Genomic DNA, 19,188 nt, shown 5'->3' with positions numbered 1-19,188 from the left:
GATCATCCAGCTTGTTATGGAAGAGAGAGATCATCCAGCTTGGTATCGAAGAGAGGGATCATCCAGCTTGGTATCGAAGAGAGGGATCATCCAGCTTGGTATCGAAGAGAGGGATCATCCAGCTTGGTATCGAAGAGAGGGATCATCCAGCTTGTTATGGAAGAGAGGGATCATCCAGCTTGTTATGGAAGAGAGGGATCATCCAGCTTATTATCCAGGAGCTAGACCATATTACTTGTGTAATTCTCGCGCCCAGACTGGATGGGGAGAGCGAGGATTGTGGTCCCACAGTGCCACTAACCAGACTAACCCTGGAGGGGTGTGACTAAGCAGCTACCTTGGTGTCCACTGGAGCCTCTAGTGGTGAGGTCAGGCTTGTGCAGCAGGTAGCAGCCAGGTACCACTCCAGGGCGGTGTCTGGTAGTAGCAGCTGACCCCACAGGGGAACACCGTAACGACAGGTGCAGGCAAGTACTGTAGATAGCTGATTTATAGACTGGCAGGCACAGCTTACACTTTGTCAGGCAGGCGGCCACATTAGGAATGCGCACACTGTCTCTTTAAGAATCTTGAAGAGCAGGCGCCGCCACCCTAAGCACACAGCCAGGACGTATGTAGACAGCAAGAAGAGGGCAGGACTCACTGCATGGCCCGGAGTGGTGAGTAAGTCGGTGTATCATCATGGTGGGAGATGGGAAGCCATGAAGTGATGTCCGCAGGGATGTTACAGCTCGTTATCAAGGACAGGGACAATCCAGCTTATTATCGAGGACAATTTAGCATCAGAGAAGAAGATGTTCCTCTCCTAAAACTCCAGCAATTGTCTCCTCACGTCACCAATGTTTACAGATTGTTGTAAGAAGGGACGCTGCACAATGATGCACACAAAACGGGTACATTAGGGTACATGGTCCATGCACAATGATTTACACTGCCTGGGTATAATGGTGGACACTGCCCGGACATAATGGTGGACACTGCCCTGGCACAATGGTGGACACTGGCCGGACATAATGGTGGACACTGCCCGGACATAATGGTGGACATGGCTATTGCACAATGGTGCACACAAAACGTGTACATTAGGGTACATGGTCCATGTACAATGATTTACAATGCCTGGGTATAATGGTGGACACTGCCTGGACATAATGGTGGACACTGCCCTGGCATAATGGTGGACACTGCCCGGACATAATGGTGGACACTGCCCGGACATAATGGTGGACACTGCCCGGACATAATGGTGGACACTGCCCGGATAGAATGGTGGACACTGCCCGGACAGTGTCCACCATTCCACCCCGAAACCAGGGATTCAAGCGAAAACCAGGGATTCAAGCTTCAGGAGGCTAATTTGCATATTCCAGGTGCCTTCTGGGAGAAGCGAAGTCTCCCTAAGCTAGAAGATCGTTGGGTACAGCCGGGACCAGCTGCTTCGAAAGCATCACCAAACCAGGGATTCAAGCTTCAGGAGGCTAATTTGCATATTCCAGGTGCCTTCTGGGAGAAGCGAAGTCTCCCTAAGCTAGAAGATCGTTGGGTACAGCCGGGACCAGCTGCTTCGAAAGCATCACCAAACCAGGGATTCAAGCTTCAGGAGGCTAATTTGCATATTCCAGGTGCCTTCTGGGAGAAGCGAAGTCTCCCTAAGCTAGAAGATCGTTGGGTACAGCCGGGACCAGCTGCTTCGAAAGCATCACCAAACCGCGCGCCTTACGGCGCGCAAATTTTTGCCTGTAGGACATTATTGCAAGAGAGCTTGGCTGAGTAGATTACACAAGAAGGAAAACACACAGCAAGTCAGCAGGATCTAGGAGCAACATGGCAGATGTGACAACCTACATGGTGAGCTGCAGCATGTGCTACATGTTCACAGATCGACCAGAAGAAGAATCCAATTTCACCTGTCAGAAGTGTAGACTAGTGGCCCTTTTAGAAGAAAAGGTGCGGGGTCTGGAAGAAAGAATAGCAACTTTGAAACTCATCAAAGAGAATGAAGACTTTCTAGACAGAACAGAAGCATCTCTACTGGTCACAGAAGGTGCAAAAAGTGTCAGAGAACCTCCAAAAGCAGATGAGTGGAAGCATGTGACCAAAAGAAGCAAGAAGACCATGGAGAAATCACCAACCACACAACTGAAGAACCGATATCAAATCTTTGTAGAGGATGAAGATGGCACACCTAAGAATGAAGCAATACCAGCAAGCAAAAAAGAAAAGGGCACACAGCAACAAGTGACAGCAAAAAGTACAGCCAAGAAGCAACGAAGAGTGGTGGTGGTGGGAGACTCACTACTGAGAGGCACCGAAGCAGCCATCTGCAGACCGGACATAACTGCAAGAGAAGTATGCTGCCTTCCAGGTGCGATGATCAAGGATGTGACCGATAGGATACCAAAGCTCTTCAGCTTCAAGGACGTCCACCCATTTCTTCTGATACATGTTGGCACCAATGACACGGCAAGGAAGGACCTACCGACAATCTGCAAGGACTTTGAAGAGTTGGGGAAGAAAGTAAAGGAACTGGATGCACAGGTAGTTTTTTCTTCTATCCTTCCAGTAGATGGGCATGGCACCAGGAGATGGAACAGGATCCTTGATGCAAACAACTGGCTAAGACGATGGTGCAGACAACAAGGATTCGGATTCCTGGACCACGGTGTGAATTACTTGTACGATGGACTCCTCGCCAGAGACGGACTACACCTCAACAAACCTGGGAAACACACATTCGCCAGAAGACTCGCTACACTCATCAGGAGGGCGTTAAACTAGAAGAAGAGGGGACGGGAAGAAAAACATTAGACTCGAACAAAGACGACCCAGGAAAACATACTCAGAAGGGAGGTAAGAACATTTCTAAAACAATCCACAGCGAGGAGATTGGAACAAAACAAAATCCTCTAAACTGCATGCTCGCAAACGCCAGAAGCCTGACAAACAAGATGGAAGAACTAGAAGCAGAAATATCTACAGGTAACTTTGACATAGTGGGAATAACCGAGACATGGTTAGATGAAAGCTATGACTGGGCAGTTAACTTACAGGGTTACAGTCTGTTTAGAAAGGATCGTAAAAATCGGAGAGGAGGAGGGGTTTGTCTCTATGTAAAGTCTTGTCTAAAGTCCACTTTAAGGGAGGATATTAGCGAAGGGAATGAGGATGTCGAGTCCATATGGGTTGAAATTCATGGAGGGAAAAATGGTAACAAAATTCTCATTGGGGTCTGTTACAAACCCCCAAATATAACAGAAACCATGCAAAGTCTACTTCTAAAGCAGATAGATGAAGCTGCAACCCATAATGAGGTCCTGGTTATGGGGGACTTTAACTACCCGGATATTAACTGGGAAACAGAAACCTGTGAAACCCATAAAGGCAACAGGTTTCTGCTAATAACCAAGAAAAATTATCTTTCACAATTGGTGCAGAATCCAACCAGAGGAGCAGCACTTTTAGACCTAATACTATCTAATAGACCTGACAGAATAACAAATCTGCAGGTGGTTGGGCATTTAGGAAATAGCGACCACAATATTGTGCAGTTTCACCTGTCTTTCACTAGGGGGACTTGTCAGGGAGTCACAAAAACATTGAACTTTAGGAAGGCAAAGTTTGACCAGCTTAGAGATGCCCTTAATCTGGTAGACTGGGACAATATCCTCAGAAATGAGAATACAGATAATAAATGGGAAATGTTTAAGAACATCCTAAATAGGCAGTGTAAGCGGTTTATACCTTGTGGGAATAAAAGGACTAGAAATAGGAAAAACCCAATGTGGCTAAACAAAGAAGTAAGGCAGGCAATTAACAGTAAAAAGAAAGCATTTGCACTACTAAAGCAGGATGGCACCACTGAAGCTCTAAAAAACTATAGGGAGAAAAATACTTTCTCTAAAAAACTAATTAAAGCTGCCAAAAAGGAAACAGAGAAGCACATTGCTAAGGAGAGTAAAACTAATCCCAAACTGTTCTTCAACTATATCAATAGTAAAAGAATAAAAACTGAAAATGTAGGCCCCTTAAAAAATAGTGAGGAAAGAATGGTTGTAGATGACGAGGAAAAAGCTAACATATTAAACACCTTCTTCTCCACGGTATTCACGGTGGAAAATGAAATGCTAGGTGAAATCCCAAGAAACAATGAAAACCCTATATTAAGGGTCACCAATCTAACCCAAGAAGAGGTGCGAAATCGGCTAAATAAGATTAAAATAGATAAATCTCCGGGTCCGGATGGCATACACCCACGAGTACTAAGAGAACTAAGTAATGTAATAGATAAACCATTATTTCTTATTTTTAGTGACTCTATAGCGACAGGGTCTGTTCCGCAGGACTGGCGCATAGCAAATGTGGTGCCAATATTCAAAAAGGGCTCTAAAAGTGAACCTGGAAATTATAGGCCAGTAAGTCTAACCTCTATTGTTGGTAAAATATTTGAAGGGTTTCTGAGGGATGTTATTCTGGATTATCTCAATGAGAATAACTGTTTAACTCCATATCAGCATGGGTTTATGAGAAATCGCTCCTGTCAAACCAATCTAATCAGTTTTTATGAAGAGGTAAGCTATAGACTGGACCACGGTGAGTCATTGGACGTGGTATATCTCGATTTTTCCAAAGCGTTTGATACCGTGCCGCACAAGAGGTTGGTACACAAAATGAGAATGCTTGGTCTGGGGGAAAATGTGTGTAAATGGGTTAGTAACTGGCTTAGTGATAGAAAGCAGAGGGTGGTTATAAATGGTATAGTCTCTAACTGGGTCGCTGTGACCAGTGGGGTACCGCAGGGGTCAGTATTGGGACCTGTTCTCTTCAACATATTCATTAATGATCTGGTAGAAGGTTTACACAGTAAAATATCGATATTTGCAGATGATACAAAACTATGTAAAGCAGTTAATACAAGAGAAGATAGTATTCTGCTACAGATGGATCTGGATAAGTTGGAAACTTGGGCTGAAAGGTGGCAGATGAGGTTTAACAATGATAAATGTAAGGTTATACACATGGGAAGAGGGAATCAATATCACCATTACACACTGAACGGGAAACCACTGGGTAAATCTGACAGGGAGAAGGACTTGGGGATCCTAGTTAATGATAAACTTACCTGGAGCAGCCAGTGCCAGGCAGCAGCTGCCAAGGCAAACAGGATCATGGGGTGCATTAAAAGAGGTCTGGATACACATGATGAGAGCATTATACTGCCTCTGTACAAATCCCTAGTTAGACCGCACATGGAGTACTGTGTCCAGTTTTGGGCACCGGTGCTCAGGAAGGATATAATGGAACTAGAGAGAGTACAAAGGAGGGCAACAAAATTAATAAAGGGGATGGGAGAACTACAATACCCAGATAGATTAGCGAAATTAGGATTATTTAGTCTAGAAAAAAGACGACTGAGGGGCGATCTAATAACCATGTATAAGTATATAAGGGGACAATACAAATATCTCGCTGAGGATCTGTTTATACCAAGGAAGGTGACGGGCACAAGGGGGCATTCTTTGCGTCTGGAGGAGAGAAGGTTTTTCCACCAACATAGAAGAGGATTCTTTACTGTTAGGGCAGTGAGAATCTGGAATTGCTTGCCGGAGGAGGTGGTGATGGCGAACTCAGTCGAGGGGTTCAAGAGAGGCCTGGATGTCTTCCTGGAGCAGAACAATATTGTATCATACAATTATTAGGTTCTGTAGAAGGACGTAGATCTGGGGATTTATTATGATGGAATATAGGCTGAACTGGATGGACAAATGTCTTTTTTCGGCCTTACTAACTATGTTACATAATGGTGGACACTGCTCGGAAATAATGGTGGACTCTGCCCGGACATAATGGTGGACTCTGCCAGGACATAATGGTGGACACTGCTCGGACATAATGGTGGACACTGCTCGGACATAATGGTGGACGCAGCTCGGACATAATGGTGGACGCTGCCCGGACATAATGGTGGACGCTGCCCGGACATAATGGTGGATGCTGCCCGGACATAATGGTGGACACTGCCCGGACATAATGGTGGATGCTGCCCGGACATAATGGTGGACGCTGCCCGGACATAATGGTGGACGCTGCCCGGACATAATGGTGGACGCAGCTCGGACATAATGGTGGACGCTGCCCGGACATAATGGTGGACACTGCCCGGACATAATGGTGGATGCTGCCCGGACATAATGGTGGACACTGCCCGGACATAATGGTGGACGCTGCCCGGACATAATGGTGGACGCTGCCCGGACATAATGGTGGACGCTGCCCGGACATAATGGTGGACACTGCCCGGACATAATGGTGGACACTGCCCGGACATAATGGTGGACACTGGCCGGACATAATGGTGGACACTGCTCTGAGATGTGTCACTGCCATAAATATCTAAATGAGTATTTTTATCAAATAAATTTGAAGATCATTGCATTCTTGGCTTCTCTACCTTTTACACCGTGGAGAAACTTTATGGGATTATGGAGATCTCCATCTAGGACATAGATGAAGGAGGTCCTCAAAAGATCCTATTAATCAGAGCAGAGACCATCGATTCTGGCCGCCATCTCCATAATTAGGTCATCATGGGACACCATCATGTTTACATGCGCTAATAGTATCTGGCACCTAAGGGTGAGGGCTCTGCACAAGTCTAGGGGCCACATTGCCCACCTCCATGAGCCTTTATCTTTTTCACAAATTCCTTTGCCCCTTGGATATTGTCAGGCGTTGCTCTCACGAGATCGTCATTCCACTTCACAACGCTGCTGCTGAACTTCAGGATCCCAAAGTGATCCGTCACAGGTAAGTCCGACAGAATTTTGATGAAGGCCTCGTACGTCTGAAGTCAGATAGACGAATGTTTACAGTGTAATGTGCAAAGAACAGATCAAGTCACACAGGAGTCTAGGGACTACAATCTAATACTAATATACACAGTGCCTGCACCAGCAGAATAGTGAGTGCAGCTCTGGAGGATAATACATGATGTAACTCAGGATCAGTAATGTAATGTATGTACACAGTGACTGCACCAGCAGAATAGTGAGTGCAGCTCTGGGGTATAATACAGGAAGTAACTCAGGATCAGTAATGTAATGTATGTACACAGTGACTGCACCAGCAGAATAGTGAGTGCAGCCCTGGGGTATAATACAGGATGTAACTCAGGATCAGTAATGTATGTACACAGTGAGTGCAGCTCTGGGGTATAATACAGGATGTAACTCAGGATCAGTAATGTATGTACACAGTGACTGCACCAGCAGAATAGTGAGTGCAGCTCTGGAGTATAATACAGGATGTAACTCAGGATCAGTAATGTATGTACACAGTGACTGCACCAGCAGAATAGTGAGTGCAGCTCTGGGGTATAATACAGGAAGTAACTCAGGATCAGTAATGTAATGTATGTACACAGTGACTGCACCAGCAGAATAGTGAGTGCAGCTCTGGGGTATAATACAGGATGTAACTCAGGATCAGTAATGTAATGTATGTACACAGTGACTGCACCAGCAGAATAGTGAGTGCAGCTCTGGAGTATAATACAGGATGTAACTCAGGATCAGTAATGTAATGTATGTACACAGTGACTGCACCAGCAGAATAGTGAGTGCAGCTCTGGGGTATAATACAGGAAGTAACTCAGGATCAGTAATGTAATGTATGTACACAGTGACTGCACCAGCAGAATAGTGAGTGCAGCGCTGGGGTATAATACAGGAAGTAACTCAGGATCAGTAATGTAATGTATGTACACAGTGACTGCACCAGCAGAATAGTGAGTGCAGCTCTGGGGTATAATACAGGATGTAACTCAGGATCAGTAATGTAATGTATGTACACAGTGACTGCACCAGCAGAATAGTGAGTGCAGCTCTGGAGTATAATACAGGATGTAACTCAGGATCAGTAATGTAATGTATGTACACAGTGACTGCACCAGCAGAATAGTGAGTGCAGCTCTGGAGTATAATACAGGATGTAACTCAGGATCAGTAATGTAATGTATGTACACAGTGACTGCACCAGCAGAATAGTGAGTGCAGCTCTGGAGTATAATACAGGATGTAACTCAGGATCAGTAATGTAATGTATGTACACAGTGACTGCACCAGCAGAATAGTGAGTGCAGCTCTGGAATATAATAGAGGATGTAACTCAGGATCAGTAATGTAATGTGTGTACACAGTGACTGCACCAGCAGAATAGTGAGTGCAGCTCTGGAGTATAATACAGGATGTAACTCAGGATCAGTAATGTAATATATGTACACAGTGACTGCACCAGCAGAATAGTGAGTGCAGCTCTGGGGTATAATACAGGATGTAACTCAGGATCAGTAATGTAATGTATGTACACAGTGACTGCACCAGCAGAATAGTGAGTGCAGCTCTGAAGTATAATACAGGATGCAACTCAGGATCAGTAATGTAATGTATGTACACAGTGACTGCACCAGCAGAATAGTGAGTGCAGCTCTGGAGTATAATACAGGATGTAACTCAGGATCAGTAATGTAATGTATGTACACAGTGACTGCACCAGCAGAATAGTGAGTGCAGCTCTGGAGTATAATACAGGATGTAACTCAGGATCAGTAATGTAATGTATGTACACAGTGACTGCACCAGCAGAATAGTGAGTGCAGCTCTGGAACATAATAGAGGATGTAACTCAGGATCAGTAATGTAATGTATGTACACAGTGACTGCACCAGCAGAATAGTGAGTGCAGCTCTGGAGTATAATACAGGATGTAACTCAGGATCAGTAATGTAATATATGTACACAGTGACTGCACCAGCAGAATAGTGAGTGCAGCTCTGGGGTATAATACAGGATGTAACTCAGGATCAGTAATGTAATGTATGTACACAGTGACTGCACCAGCAGAATAGTGAGTGCAGCTCTGAAGTATAATACAGGATGCAACTTAGGATCAGTAATGTAATGTATGTACACAGTGACTGCACCAGCAGAATAGTGAGTGCAGCTCTGGTGTATAATACAGGAGGTAACTCAGGATCAGTAATGTAATGTATGTACACAGTGACTGCACCAGCAGAATACTGAGTGCAGCTCTGGGGTATAATACAGGATGTAACTCAGGATCAGTAATGTAATGTATGTACACAGTGACTGCACCAGCAGAATAGTGAGTGCAGCTCTGGGGTATAATACAGGAGGTAACTCAGGATCAGTATCGTAATGTATGTACACAGTGACTGCACCAGCAGAATAGTGAATGCAGCTCTGGAGTATAATACAGGATGTAACTCAGGATCAGTAATGTAATATATGTACACAGTGACTGCACCAGCAGAATAGTGAGTGCAGCTCTGGAGTATAATACAGGAGGTAACTCAGGATCAGTAATGTACAGTATGTACACAGTGACTGCACCAGCAGAATAGTGAGTGCAGCTCTGGCGTATAATACAGGATGTAACTCAGGATCAGTAATGTAATGTATGTACACAGTGACTGCACCAGCAGAATAGTGAGTGCAGCTCTGGGGTATAATACAGGATGTAACTCAGGATCAGTAATGTAATGTATGTACACAGTGACTGCACCAGCAGAATAGTGAGTGCAGCTCTGGAGTATAATACAGGATGTAACTCAGGATCAGTAATGTAATGTATGTACACAGTGACTGCACCAGCAGAATAGTGAGTGCAGCTCTGCAGTATAATACAGGATGTAACTCAGGATCAGTGATGTAATGTATGTACACAGTGACTGCACCAGCAGAATAGTGAGTGCAGCTCTGGAATATAATAGAGGATGTAACTCAGGATCAGTAATGTAATGTATGTACACAGTGACTGCACCAGCAGAATAGTGAGTGCAGCTCTGGAGTATAATACAGGATGTAACTCAGGATCAGTAATGTAATATATGTACACAGTGACTGCACCAGCAGAATAGTGAGTGCAGCTCTGGGGTATAATACAGGATGTAACTCAGGATCAGTAATGTAATGTATGTACACAGTGACTGCACCAGCAGAATAGTGAGTGCAGCTCTGAAGTATAATACAGGATGCAACTCAGGATCAGTAATGTAATGTATGTACACAGTGACTGCACCAGCAGAATAGTGAGTGCAGCTCTGGTGTATAATACAGGAGGTAACTCAGGATCAGTAATGTAATGTATGTACACAGTGACTGCACCAGCAGAATAGTGAGTGCAGCTCTGGAGTATAATACAGGATGTAACTCAGGATCAGTAATGTAATGTATGTACACAGTGACTGCACCAGCAGAATAGTGAGTGCAGCTCTGGAGTATAATACAGGATGTAACTCAGGATCAGTAATGTAATGTATGTACACAGTGACTGCACCAGCAGAATAGTGAATGCAGCTCTGAAGTATAATACAGGATGTAACTCAGGATCAGTAATGTAATATATGTACACAGTGACTGCACCAGCAGAATAGTGAGTGCAGCTCTGGAGTATAATACAGGAGGTAACTCAGGATCAGTAATGTAATGTATGTACACAGTGACTGCACCAGCAGAATAGTGAGTGCAGCTCTGGAGTATAATACAGGAGGTAACTCAGGATCAGTAATGTAATGTATGTACACAGTGACTGCACCAGCAGAATAGTGAGTGCAGCTCTGGAGTATAATACAGGAGGTAACTCAGGATCAGTAATGTAATGTATGTACACAGTGACTGCACCAGCAGAATAGTGAGTGCAGCTGTGGAGTATAATACAGGATGTAACTCAGGATCAGTAATGTAATGTATGTACACAGTGACTGCACCAGCAGAATAGTGAGTGCAGCTCTGGAGTATAATACAGGAGGTAACTCAGGATCAGTAACGTATGTATGTACACAGTGACTGCACCAGCAGAATAGGGAGTGCAGCTCTGGGGTATAATACAGGATGTAATTTAGGATTAGTAATGTAATGTATGTACACAGTGACTGCACCAGCAGAATAGTGAGTGCAGCTCTGGAATATAATACAGGATGTAACTCAGGATCAGTAATGTAATGTATGCACACAGTGACTGCACCAGCAGAACAGTGAGTGCAGTTCTGGAGGATAATACAGGAGGTAACTCAGGATCAGTAATGTAATGTATGTACACAGTGACTGCACCAGCAGAATAGTGAGTGCAGCTCTGGAGTGTAATATAGGATGTAACTCAGGATCAGTAATGTAATGTATGTACACAGTGACTGCACCAGCAGAATAGTGAGTGCAGCTCTGGAGTATAATACAGGATGTAACTCAGGATCAGTAATGTAATGTATGTACACAGTGACTGCACCAGCAGAATAGTGAGTGCAGCTCTGGAGTATAATACAGGAGGTAACTCAGGATCAGTAATGTAATGTATGTACACAGTGACTGCACCAGCAGAATAGTGAGTGCAGCTCTGGAGTGTAATACAGGATGTAACTCAGGATCAGTAATGTAATGTATGTACACAGTGACTGCACCCGCAGAATAGTGAGTGCAGCTCTGGAGTATAATACAGGATGTAACTCAGGATCAGTAATGTAATGTATGTACACAGTGACTGCACCAGCAGAATAGTGAGTGCAGCTCTGGAGTGTAATATAGGATGTAACTCAGGATCAGTAATGTAATGTATGTACACAGTGACTGCACCAGCAGAATAGTGAGTGCAGCTCTGGAGTATAATACAGGAGGTAACTCAGGATCAGTAATGTATGTATGTACACAGTGACTGCACCAGCAGAATAGTGAGTGCAGCTCTGGGGTATAATACAGGATGTAATTTAGGATTAGTAATGTAATGTATGTACACAGTGACTGCACCAGCAGAATAGTGAGTGCAGCTCTGGAGTATAATACAGGATGTAACTCAGGATCAGTAATGTAATGTATGCACACAGTGACTGCACCAGCAGAACAGTGAGTGCAGCTCTGGAGGATAATACAGGAGGTAACTCAGGATCAGTAATGTAATGTATGTACACAGTGACTGCACCAGCAGAATAGTGAGTGCAGCTCTGGAGTATAATACAGGATGTAATTTAGGATTAGTAATGTAATGTATGTGCACAGTGACTGCACCAGCAGAATAGTGAGTGCAGCTCTGGAGGATAATACAGGATGTAACTCAGGATCAGTAATGTAATGTATGTACACAGTGACTGCAACAGCAGAATAGTGAGTGCAGCTCTGGAATATAATACAGGATGTAGCTCAGGATCAGTAATGTAATGTATGTACACAATGACCGCACCAGCAGAATAGTGAGTGCAGCTCTGGAGTATAATACAGGATGTAGCTCAGGATCAGTAATGTAATGTATGTACACAATGACCGCACCAGCAGAATAGTGAGTGCAGCTCTGGAGTATAATACAGGATGTAGCTAAGGATCAGTAATGTAATGTATGTACACAGTGACTGCACCAGCAGAGTAGTGAGCGTAGCTCTGAGGTATAATACAGGATGTAACTCAGGATCAGTAATGTAATGTATGTACACAGTGACTGCACCAGCAGAATAGTGAGTGCAGCTCTGGAGTATAATACAGGATGTAACTCAGGATCAGTAATGTAATGTATGTACACAGTGACTGCACTAGCAGAGTAGTGAGCGCAGCTCTGAGGTATAATACAGGAGGTAACTCAGGATCAGTAATGTAATGTATGTACACAGTGACTGCACCAGCAGAATAGTGAGTGCAGCTCTGGGGTATAATACAGGATGTAACTCAGGATCAGTAATGTAATGTATGTACACAGTGACTGCACCTGCAGAATAGTGAGTGCAGCTCTGAGGTATAATACAGGATGTAACTCAGGATCAGTAATGTATGTACACAGTGACTGCACCAGCAGAATAGTGAGTGCAGCTCTGGTGTATAATACAGGAGGTAACTCAGGATCAGTAATGTAATGTATGTACACAGTGACTGCACCAGCAGAATAGTGAGTGCAGCTCTGTGGTATAATACAGGAGGTAACTCAGGATCAGTAATGTAATATATGTACACAGTGACTGCACCAGCAGAATAGTGAGTGCAGCTCTGGAGTATAATACAGGATGTAACTCAGGATCAGTAATGTAATGTATGTACACAGTGACTGCACCTGCAGAATAGTGAGTGCAGCTCTGAGGTATAATACAGGAGGTAACTCAGGATCAGTAATGTAATGTATGTACACAGTGATGGCACCAGCAGAGTAGTGAGTGCAGCTCTGAGGTATAATACAGGAGGTAACTCAGGATCAGTAATGTAATGTATGTACACAGTGACTGCACCAGCAGAATAGTGAGTGCAGCTCTGGGGTATAATACAGGATGTAACTCAGGATCAGTAATGTAATGTATGTACACAGTGACTGCACCTGCAGAATAGTGAGTGCAGCTCTGAGGTATAATACAGGAGGTAACTCAGGATCAGTAATGTAATGTATGTACACAGTGATGGCACCAGCAGAGTAGTGAGTGCAGCTCTGGAGTATAATACAGGATGTAACTCAGGATCAGTAATGTAATGTATGTACACAGTGACTACACGAGCAGAATAGTGAGTGCAGCTCTGAGGTATAATACAGGAGGTAACTCAGGATCAGTAATGTATGTACACAGTGACTGCACCAGCAGAATAGTGAGTGCAGCTCTGGTGTATAATACAGGAGGTAACTCAGGATCAGTAATGTAATGTATATACACAGTGACTACACGAGCAGAATAGTGAGTGCAGCTCTGGAGTATAATACAGGAGGTAACTCAGGATCAGTAATGTAATGTATGTACACAGTGACTACACGAGCAGAATAGTGAGTGCAGCTCTGAGGTATAATACAGGAGGTAACTCAGGATCAGTAATGTATGTACACAGTGACTGCACCAGCAGAATAGTGAGTGCAGCTCTGGTGTATAATACAGGAGGTAACTCAGGATCAGTAATGTAATGTATGTACACAGTGACTGCACCAGCAGAATAGTGAGTGCAGCTCTGGGGTATAATACAGGAGGTAACTCAGGATCAGTAATGTAATGTATGTACACAGTGACTGCACCAGCAGAATAGTGAGTGCAGCTCTGGAGTATAATACAGGAGGTAACTCAGGATCAGTAATGTAATGTATGTACACAGTGACTGCACCAGCAGAATAGTGAGTGCAGCTCTGGAGTATAATACAGGATGTAACTCAGGATCAGTAATGTAATGTATGTACACAGTGACTGCACCAGCAGAATAGTGAGTGCAGCTCTGGAGTATAATACAGGAGGTAACTCAGGATCAGTAATGTAATGTATGTACACAGTGACTGCACCAGCAGAATAGTGAGTGCAGCTGTGGAGTATAATACAGGATGTAACTCAGGATCAGTAATGTAATGTATGTACACAGTGACTGCACCAGCAGAATAGTGAGTGCAGCTCTGGAGTATAATACAGGAGGTAACTCAGGATCAGTAATGTATGTATGTACACAGTGACTGCACCAGCAGAATAGTGAGTGCAGCTCTGGGGTATAATACAGGATGTAATTTAGGATTAGTAATGTAATGTATGTACACAGTGACTGCACCAGCAGAATAGTGAGTGCAGCTCTGGAGTATAATACAGGATGTAACTCAGGATCAGTAATGTAATGTATGCACACAGTGACTGCACCAGCAGAACAGTGAGTGCAGCTCTGGAGGATAATACAGGAGGTAACTCAGGATCAGTAATGTAATGTATGTACACAGTGACTGCACCAGCAGAATAGTGAGTGCAGCTCTGGAGTGTAATATAGGATGTAACTCAGGATCAGTAATGTAATGTATGTACACAGTGACTGCACCAGCAGAATAGTGAGTGCAGCTCTGGAGTATAATACAGGATGTAACTCAGGATCAGTAATGTAATGTATGTACACAGTGACTGCACCAGCAGAATATTGAGTGCAGCTCTGGAGTATAATACAGGAGGTAACTCAGGATCAGTAATGTAATGTATGTACACAGTGACTGCACCAGCAGAATAGTGAGTGCAGCTCTGGAGTGTAATACAGGATGTAACTCAGGATCAGTAATGTAATGTATGTACACAGTGACTGGACCCGCAGAATAGTGAGTGCAGCTCTGGAGTATAATACAGGATGTAACTCAGGATCAGTAATGTAATGTATGTACACAGTGACTGCACCAGCAGAATAGTGAGTGCAGCTCTGGAGTATAATACAGGAGGTAACTCAGGATCAGTAATGTATGTATGTACACAGTGACTGCACCAGCAGAATAGTGAGTGCAGCTCTGGGGTATAATACAGGATGTAATTTAGGATTAGTAATGTAATGTATGTACACAGTGACTGCACCAGCAGAATAGTGAGTGCAGCTCTGGAGTATAATACAGGATGTAACTCAGGATCAGTAATGTAATGTATGCACACAGTGACTGCACCTGCAGAACAGTGAGTGCAGCTCTGGAGGATAATACAGGAGGTAACTCAGGATCAGTAATGTAATGTATGTACACAGTGACTGCACCAGCAGAATAGTGAGTGCAGCTCTGGAGTATAATACAGGATGTAATTTAGGATTAGTAATGTAATGTATGTGCACAGTGACTGCACCAGCAGAATAGTGAGTGCAGCTCTGGAGGATAATACAGGATGTAACTCAGGATCAGTAATGTAATGTATGTACACAGTGACTGCAACAGCAGAATAGTGAGTGCAGCTCTGGAGTATAATACAGGATGTAGCTCAGGATCAGTAATGTAATGTATGTACACAATGACCGCACCAGCAGAATAGTGAGTGCAGCTCTGGAGTATAATACAGGATGTAGCTCAGGATCAGTAATGTAATGTATGTACACAATGACCGCACCAGCAGAATAGTGAGTGCATCTCTGGGGTATAATACAGGATGTAGCTCAGGATCAGTAATGTAATGTATGTACACAGTGACTGCACCAGCAGAGTAGTGAGGGCAGCTCTGAGGTATAATACAGGATGTAACTCAGGATCAGTAATGTAATGTATGTACACAGTGACTGCACCAGCAGAATAGTGAGTGCAGCTCTGGAGTATAATACAGGATGTAACTCAGGATCAGTAATGTAATGTATGTACACAGTGACTGCACCAGCAGAATAGTGAGTGCAGCTCTGGAGTATAATACAGGATGTAACTCAGGATCAGTAATGTAATGTATGTACACAGTGACTGCACCAGCAGAATAGTGAGTGCAGCTCTGGAGTATAATACAGGATGTAACTCAGGATCAGTAATGTAATGTATGTACACAGTGACTGCACCTGCAGAATAGTGAGTGCAGCTCTGGGGTATAATACAGGATGTAACTCAGGATCAGTAATGTAATGTATGTACACAGTGACTGCACCTGCAGAATAGTGAGTGCAGCTCTGGGGTATAATACAGGAGGTAACTCAGGATCAGTAATGTAATGTATGTACACAGTGATGGCACCAGCAGAGTAGTGAGTGCAGCTCTGGAGTATAATACAGGATGTAACTCAGGATCAGTAATGTAAAGTATGTACACAGTGACTACACGAGCAGAATAGTGAGTGCAGCTCTGAGGTATAATACAGGAGGTAACTCAGGATCAGTAATGTATGTACACAGTGACTTCACCAGCAGAATAGTGAGTGCAGCTCTGGTGTATAATACAGGAGGTAACTCAGGATCAGTAATGTAATGTATATACACAGTGACTACACGAGCAGAATAGTGAGTGCAGCTCTGGAGTATAATACAGGAGGTAACTCAGGATCAGTAATGTAATGTATGTACACAGTGACTACACGAGCAGAATAGTGAGTGCAGCTCTGAGGTATAATACAGGAGGTAACTCAGGATCAGTAATGTATGTACACAGTGACTGCACCAGCAGAATAGTGAGTGCAGCTCTGGAGTATAATACAGGATGTAACTCAGGATCAGTAATATAATGTATGTACACAGTGACTACACCAGCAGAATAGTGAGTGCAGCTCTGGAGTATAATACAGGAGGTAACTCAGGATCAGTAATGTAATGTATGTACACAGTGACTGCACCAGCAGAATAGTGAGTGCAGCTCTGGAGTATAATACAGGAGGTAACTCAGGATCAGTAATGTAATGTATGTACACAGTGACTGCACCAGCAGAATAGTGAGTGCAGCTCTGGGGTATAATACAGGATCTAGCTCAGGATCAGTAATGTAATGTCTGTACACAGTGACTGCACCAGCAGAATAGTGAGTGCAGCTCTGGTGTATAATACAGGAGGTAACTCAGGATCAGTAATGTAATGTATGTACACAGTGACTGCACCAGCAGAATAGTGAGTGCAGCTCTGGAGTATAATACAGGATGTAACTCAGGATCAGTAATGTAATGTATGTACACAGTGACTGCACCTGCAGAATAGTGAGTGCAGCTCTGAGGTATAATACAGGAGGTAACTCAGGATCAGTAATGTAATGTATGTACACAGTGACTGCACCAGTAGAATAGTGAGTGCAGCTCTGGAGCATATTAGATGATTTGCAGTATGATTGTCAGATCAATCTTACATAGCATTAACCTGTTTTATCTTCCGGCCAACCATGGACAGGCTGGAGTCAATAACAAACACCATATTTTTCGGGACCCTTTCAAGGACGCTCGGAGCAAAGTAATGGACAAAATATCCATTGACAATCTGTGGATGAAAAATATTATTGCTGTAAGTGACGAGATTTCACAGGATCAGTTTCTACAGTTAATGCAAAGTTTTGCGAATGTCTAATATATTTTGGCTTTAACTCCTTATTCTTTTGAATATCTCTGCTGTCAATGAAAGGGGGAATTGTTGTTTGCTCCCTGAAATCTGGAGCAGATCTGCGCTTGTCACTGCTGAGGTTGTTACAATTGTATCCATTCTAGACAATTGTCTGTGGCCTCCAGACTGATACAAAGTAACAAACGAACAGGAGAGGAAATATTTACTGATCTGCATTCGCCCAATGCTCATGTTCATGTAAATGACTCTTAATAATAATAATCTTTATATAGCACCAACATATTCTGCAGCGCTTTACAGTTTAGGGTCTGTGCACACATGAAGCATTCGGTGCAGAAATTTCTGCTCCATTTCTGTTTCTCTTGGCAGGAAAGACGCTCAGTAAATTAGAAGCTTTTTTCATACATTTTTTATGCATTTTTACGTGTTTTTGGTGCAGATGTTTTGCTGATATCAGGCAGCGTTTCAGGCTTTATGACGATCTGCGCCGGCCCTGCGCTCGCGCTTTGTTGTCACCTGTATGTTCCCGGCCGACTTCTCCCTGTTCACATCGTACTGGACGATAAAGTCTCCGTCTAGAAGCGTTTCTGAACACGACGGACATTTGCGCTGCTGCTCCAGTGTCGGCTTAAATTCCACGTGAGCCTGTAAAATAGACGCCGTGAGCACAACAGCCTCCACCATCTGCAGAACCAGACGACACACACCTCACCCTGGTCCCGCTGTGATCCACCAGCACCGCGTCCAGCAGTTCATTCGTCATGAAAGCGCCATCTGCGTTCACAAAGCTGATACCTTGTGGCTCTAAGATGTCTACGATAACCTGCAAACCAAGTGTAGTTAGTGGAGCAGGGTCCCTGCAGCACAGAGTATTTCAGGACAGAGGTGTGCCGATATTATTGGAGGTCACAGACTGAGTTACCCAGCAGCACAGAGGATGTCAGGAAAGGAGGAGAGTGCTGACTGTGTGGGAGATGACAGACTCAGAAATATATTGTGGAAGCAGCAGGGTTCCCAGCAGCACAGAGGATGTCAGGAGAGCAGTGTGCTGGTCTATGGGGGTCACAGAGGGAGATATATGGGGGAAGGAGCAGGGTTCCCAGCAGCACAGAGGATGTCAGGAGAGAACTGTGCTGGTCTATGGGGGTCACAGAGGGAGATATATGGGGGAAGGAGCAGGGTAGGAAGATATATGGGGGAAGGAGCAGGGTTCCCAGCAGCACAGAGGATGTCAGGAGAGAAGGGTGCTGGTCTATGGGGGGTCACAGAGGGAGATATATGGGGGAAGGAGTGGGGTTCCCAGCAGCACAGAGGATGTCAGGAGAGAACTGTGCTGGTCTATGGGGGTCACAGAGGGAGATATATGGGGTAAGGAGCAGGGTTCCCAGCAGCACAGAGGATGTCAGGAGAGAACTGTGCTGGTCTATGGGGGTCACAGAGGGAGATA

At 44.2% G+C, this 19,188-nt stretch overlaps 1 protein-coding gene across 2 annotated transcripts in view; it reads right to left on the bottom strand.

Annotated features, from left to right (window-relative positions):
• LOC138647265 (inter-alpha-trypsin inhibitor heavy chain H3-like) overlaps positions 1–19,188 on the bottom strand; it is a 56,763-nt gene that overhangs the window by 30,944 nt on the left and 6,631 nt on the right. For both annotated transcript variants that reach the window (XM_069736163.1, XM_069736164.1), the window contains exons 5-8: positions 18,454–18,564; positions 18,258–18,386; positions 17,544–17,660; positions 6,673–6,841 (exon numbers count right to left, since the gene is read on the bottom strand). In XM_069736163.1, coding sequence (XP_069592264.1) covers positions 6,673–6,841; positions 17,544–17,660; positions 18,258–18,386; positions 18,454–18,564 — 526 coding nt within the window. The remainder of the gene's footprint in view (positions 1–6,672; positions 6,842–17,543; positions 17,661–18,257; positions 18,387–18,453; positions 18,565–19,188) is intronic.

Source organism: Ranitomeya imitator, chromosome 8 (genome assembly GCF_032444005.1).
Source record: "Ranitomeya imitator isolate aRanImi1 chromosome 8, aRanImi1.pri, whole genome shotgun sequence".
In the NCBI taxonomy this organism is placed as follows: Eukaryota; Metazoa; Chordata; class Amphibia; order Anura; family Dendrobatidae; genus Ranitomeya; species Ranitomeya imitator.
This window is presented reverse-complemented; position numbering and strand designations above follow the sequence as displayed.